Raw genomic sequence first — 5,662 nt, 5'->3', positions numbered from 1 at the left:
TTAATAAATTATTCTAAAATTGAATTTCCTTATCAATCTACACATGATACCCCAAAATGACAAAGTGAAAACAAGTTTTTTTTAAAGTTTAGTAAAGGCTGTAATGTAACAAAATGTGGAAAAAGTAAATGGGTCTGAATACTTTCTCAATGCACCTTGTAAATATATATATATATTTTATTTGTATTATTATTATTATTGAACATAAAAGACTGTAAAAACACCAGGAATGAATAGAAGAAATCTGTTTCTAAGTTTTCCCATGCATAATAGAGAGACACGTATACATAATGTCTACAAATGATTTGTAGTTATGATCCGGCCCCCCGACTATCCTCTAGTTCATGATCCCTGACATACTGTATGCATTATATTTGTGTGACATAGAACTCTTTATAGTTGTACTATATTTAAGCCATAATGCACAACGGGGTGTGGTATATGGCCAATATACAAAGGCTAATGGCTTTTCTTAAGCACAGCACAATGCGGAGTGTCTGTATACAGCCCTTAGCCTTGGTATATTGGCCATATACTACAAGCCCACCGAGGTGCCTTATTGCTATTATAAACTGGTTACCAACGTAATTAGAGCAGTAAAATAAATGTTTTGTCATACCCGTGGTATACGGTCTGATATACCACGGCTGTCAGCCAATCAGAATTCAGGGATCAAACAACCCAATTTATAATATAAAATGTGTTTCAAGAAGAATTGAAGACGTGGTCATTATTCTGAGGGAATAATTAATTCCTTAGCAACTAAATCAATAATTATTTCCTTAGCAACTAAATCAAACTGGATGGGAAATGTATCACCAAAGTATTTGTTCCTCTCTGCTGATCTATTACAAAATGAAAACATTTGGAAATTTTTAACATCACAGCATATAATCAGTATAATTTAATTCTGAATGGTTTCAGATGAGCTATGGCATGTCTGGTACTGGAGTGGTGTTTGTTTAAGCTTGGGAGAACCAGGTTTTGTTTAATATTGGTGTTTGACACAGGATCTATATTGGAAAATTATCTGATTAGCCAGCTGCTGTACAGTTGGCAGGAATATGAACCTGCTCAAATACTCTGTTTTGTGTTTTGCTATGATGACATGCTACTGAGTCAAATGTTTCTCACATTGACTCCATCAAAGCCTTAATAAATTACAAATGGGCTCCCGAGTGGCGTAGCAGTTTAAATCACAACCGGCTGTGATTGGGATTCCCATAGGGCAGGTCACAATTGGCCCAGCGTCGTCCGGGTTTGGTCGGTGTGTAGGCTGTCATTGTAAATAAGAATTTGTTCTTAATTGACTTGCCTAGTTAAATAAAGGTTAAATAAATAAAATACAAATGTGAAATTCATCACTTAGTCTATGTACTTACACCTCATCCTGTCACCCAATATAGGTTGGCTTTGTGTAAATTGTTGTTTTGCTGAAAACTGTCACAGGGATTGTTATCAATGTCATGTTGCAAATTGCAAAGATGTGATTGCTTATAGAAAAGGCTCCCAAAACCACATTAAGCAACACTCTGAAGGTAGACCACTTTTTAAAGAAGAAAAACATCCTGATACAGTTTGATTGACTACCAGGTCTCTCTTTCTCCTGCTGTGTGCTTTGTCCACCCGCCCCTTACCTGAAACATAATAGTAGAAAAGAGACTGAGTGACCTGATTACAGCACAATGGATCTCATTCTCTCTGACACACCGTCTTCCAGTAGTGTGCAACCGACACTGCCTTCAGTCGTTGGGCTGCAGCAAGCTGGCATTAGAAACGGGAAAGTATTTAACTTTTTCAAATTCAGCAGATGATGTTGAATCAGTGGACCACTTGAGGGAAATGGAGCACATGTCAGCTGCTGTACCAGCAGGTGGCCAGGGGGAATCAAAGCTGAAGGAGAAGTCCAAGTCTACGCAGGTTAATCCTTGACCTTTGTCTCTACAAATTAGCAGTTTCAGGTTCCACTGATATGTGAGAGATAAGCTTGCACAATGCACCTTTCAATAGAGGGGGCGAAATCCTTCCATTTAAGCAAGTTTATCAGACCTTATACCTTATAGGTTTTTCCTTTTTAATATTTATTTATTACATACTGAATGATTAATGAAAGATATTTTGATATTTCTGTTTACCGGTAGTCAAGCTTACCATTCATTTTGGATTGTCAGCGTATAGCTGGGTCTACAAAAGAGATTACCTGGGATGTGTACAAAATTCAAATGTTCACGTCTGAAAACAATTGATAAACTTTGATTTTGCAGTGGAATGTTGACTCCTTTCATCTGATTCCATTTGATTTTATGTAACATTTAAAAGAAGATGCTTTTCCTGAAGTGAACGAATCAAAGACTCGAGGGCTGAATGGCCAAATAGGATTTAATGTTCCCTGCCAGCTACAAACCCAGACCTCAATGAATACCTCACCAAGTGTTGGGGTCTTTTGTATGTAGTATTGCTTTGAGCACTATTCCTAGTCTTAACACTTGAGACATTTGGCAAATCAACTGATTTTCTATAGATTTCTTTAGAAAAAAAATACTTCACTCACACGAAGAGCTAATCTCATAAGCTCTTATCAATAACATCAGCACAGGGTTTCTCTTGAAATAATTAGCCGTGGCCAATCAAAGAGTCCATAGAATCAGGCCACTGGACACCCTTGGGAGAGTTTTTGGCCCTTCCTCTTTTTGTTTGTTCCCCCATGACCAACTTGCTCATGTTTCTCTGTTACCACACTCAGTCCCAGGATCCCACTAGACATATCTGGTTTACATATCTGGTTTCATCTCAAAACAGAGCCCATTGTTCCCTACAATGATATTTAACACTACAACAAAACAATATGTCTTTTGTAATGCCTCAGGACCTGGGATTATCTCCCAGTTATGCATTCTATTATAAAGCTGGATGAGGCAGGCTGGCTGGGTCGGTCCAAGTGCTACCACAGGAGAGGGGGACGGGCTTCCCAGTCACTCACTAGCTGTTCTTCAGCCAGGACAGAGAGAGGGACAGAGAAAGGAGCAGAAAGAGTGCGAGGAGTGTAAGCAACGACGACTGACACTGAAGATGGTGCTCCTGACTGCCAAAATCATGGAGAGGACTGCGCTCTTTGTGATATTCGGGGGTCTGGTCACTACTCTGGTCACCACCTTCATTCCCCTGTGGAAGACCTTGAACTCAGAGCTGAACGAAGTGGAGAACTGGTACTCAGGCCTGTGGCACATCTGCATCTTTGCCGAGGAGGTTGGGATGCAATGTAAAGCCTTTGAATCCCTCATGGCCCTGCCCATGGACTTGCTGGCTTCCCGGGTGCTCATGCTGGTGTCTGTGGGTACTGGGGCCCTAGCCGTGGTGGTGGCCTTCCCGGGCCTGGAGGGGGTGGAACTGGGCTCTGGGAGGCAGCAAGGGTTAAAGAGGGGCCTCCTCATTGTCAGTGGGGTGCTGTCCTGGGTGTCGGGGCTCACAACACTGGCCCCCGTCTCCCTGGTGGCCTACGTGACCCTGGTGGAGTTCTGGGACGAGAACCTGCCTGACGTCGTTCCACGCTGGGAGTATGGCGAGGCCATGTTCTCCGGCTGGTTTGCGGGTCTCTTCCTGGTCATTGGAGGCTCTCTTTTCTTTGTGTCTGTGTGCATGGCGGATCATGACAGGCAGCAGCGAGTGGCCAGCCTCCCAAACACCCCCCAGGAGAAGCCAAGGAGTCAGTACTACTTAAAGACAGAGGTTTTATAGTCTCATTTTCACTTAATGAATGGTGGTAGCTAAGAATGCCTAGTTTGAAGGAGAATGATAAAGTTGAATTCAGACTGCGACTGCCTGGGTTTATTTTGAGATATGAAAGGTCACATTTGAAATGTTTGAAAGATATATTTGCATATTTCAATGTTGTTGAACATGGATAAAGTGCTGTATTTCCGATGGAAAAGTGCAATGAAAACCTTTTGTCTGTATCTTGTTTGCAGCCTCTCTTTTATTAATTACATGAGACTCTGGTCATTGTAATTTGAGTGCCTACTTTGTTCCTGCACAGTATGTCTTGTCTCTTGATATGCATCAAGCTGAATGGGTGGTCTCTGTCGCACTGTGAAGGTATTCCTACTGGTGAAGATAATACAATTCCTTTCAATTATGAATTGTATGTTCTGAGAAAGGAAAAGATCACTGTGATTTTCCACAATCACTAAAGCTCGTAAAGGGATAGTTTGCCACAATATGCCAAGATATAAGTGGAGCTACTTGTTTTGTAATGCCAACTCTGCAGTTGTTTCCTTTAGTGGAGCACACGGGGCAATTTTAAAGGATGAGTTCTGTTTTTTTTACAATTTAATGTTAGATGGTAACTCATCCTGGAAGTAGTCTTTGGGTCAGGGAAAACTGTAATCCATGGTTTGGTTTTCTTTACAGCCACTGTAAACTTAGCCATTGCTAGTTAAAAATCAATGACAGTGGTAGGGGCATGCACTACCTTTGTAATTTGTTTTGTTGCCATATCACCTTGAAATAACATCAAGCTAAATCATTTAGTTGATTTGAGTTGATTTGGCCATACACATTTTAATAGGTACGCATGTCTTTACCACTCTCAGTGATTTTAGCCATCAGTGTCTAAATTTAGCTGAAGTTTATAAACCAAACCATGGATTACAGTTTGTCTGTGCCCAAAGACTGCTTTCAGGGTAAGGGACAATTTATTGTTACGTGTTGTAAAATCCCCTTTAAAGGTAAAGTTCAAAATATTTAAACTTCATCATCTCCACACCCCAACATCAACATACAGAGCCTTCAGAAAGTATTCACACACAGTATTCACACCTCATAATTTTGTTGTGTCACAGTCTGAATTTAAAATGAATTAAATTGAGATTTGTTGGTTGCTGGCCTACAAACACAGATTCAATCACAAAGACAAGGGAGGTTATCCAATGCCTCGCAAAGAAGGTAGATGGGTAAAAAAAAATACAGACATTGAGCAGAATTAGTGGAATGGTATCAAATACATCCAACACATGGTTGGGTGCCATTCCATTCGCTCCGTTCCAGCCATTATTATGAGCCATCCTCCCCTCAGCAGCCTCCACTGGTGAGAGAGAGATGCATTTCAAAGCCCCGCCTCTTCTGAGATCTGAGATCTTAATGCCTGAGATCTTAATGCACATTTTGGCTCAGGGACGCTACTGTATGTTGTACAAGGAGTGAGACCCAAATAGACGTTTGTTTGATGAAAGACTGTAGCCTACTGTAAATGTAAAAGGGAGACAGCCAAACAATCACATGTATCACCAATAAGAGTAAGGTAAAATGAGTCACTCTCTGTGCCAATGTCAGTGAAATCAGATATGTAGTATTTACACAGTGTAGTATTGCCCAGAGAGTAGTAAAGGGGTTAAGCCTACACTTAAAGCATCTGACATTAACATTTGGAGATCATAGCACATAAATGAGGCACCCATGTGGCACACTCCTTTAATCTGGGTTTTTGGAGTGCGTGTGCGTGGCTGGCTGTCCCTGGGGCATGGGGGGATTGGACTACTACTGTAATTCAATTCAACTGAGTGATGTATCAGTGATGTCATGTTGTGACCCTCCCCCTGCCCTTGGAGAGAGACGATAAGTAATCTTGCCGCCCTTATAGTAACAATTACACAGACACACATGTATA

General features: G+C 41.1%; 1 protein-coding gene across 1 annotated transcript; it reads left to right on the top strand.

Moving 5' to 3' along the window:
• Positions 1 to 2,910: 2,910 nt before the first annotated feature.
• Positions 2,911 to 3,829, top strand: LOC139411931 (putative claudin-24). The gene has a single exon (XM_071158692.1). It carries the CDS (start codon positions 2,911 to 2,913, stop codon positions 3,733 to 3,735), a length of 825 nt encoding a protein of 274 aa, XP_071014793.1. The 3' UTR covers positions 3,736 to 3,829.
• The last annotated feature ends 1,833 nt before the right edge of the window (positions 3,830 to 5,662 follow it).

This window comes from Oncorhynchus clarkii, chromosome 6 (genome assembly GCF_045791955.1).
Source record: "Oncorhynchus clarkii lewisi isolate Uvic-CL-2024 chromosome 6, UVic_Ocla_1.0, whole genome shotgun sequence".
Taxonomy (NCBI): domain Eukaryota; kingdom Metazoa; phylum Chordata; class Actinopteri; order Salmoniformes; family Salmonidae; genus Oncorhynchus; species Oncorhynchus clarkii.
The sequence above is the reverse complement of the archived record's forward strand: the minus strand, read 5'-3'. Positions and strand labels throughout refer to the sequence as shown.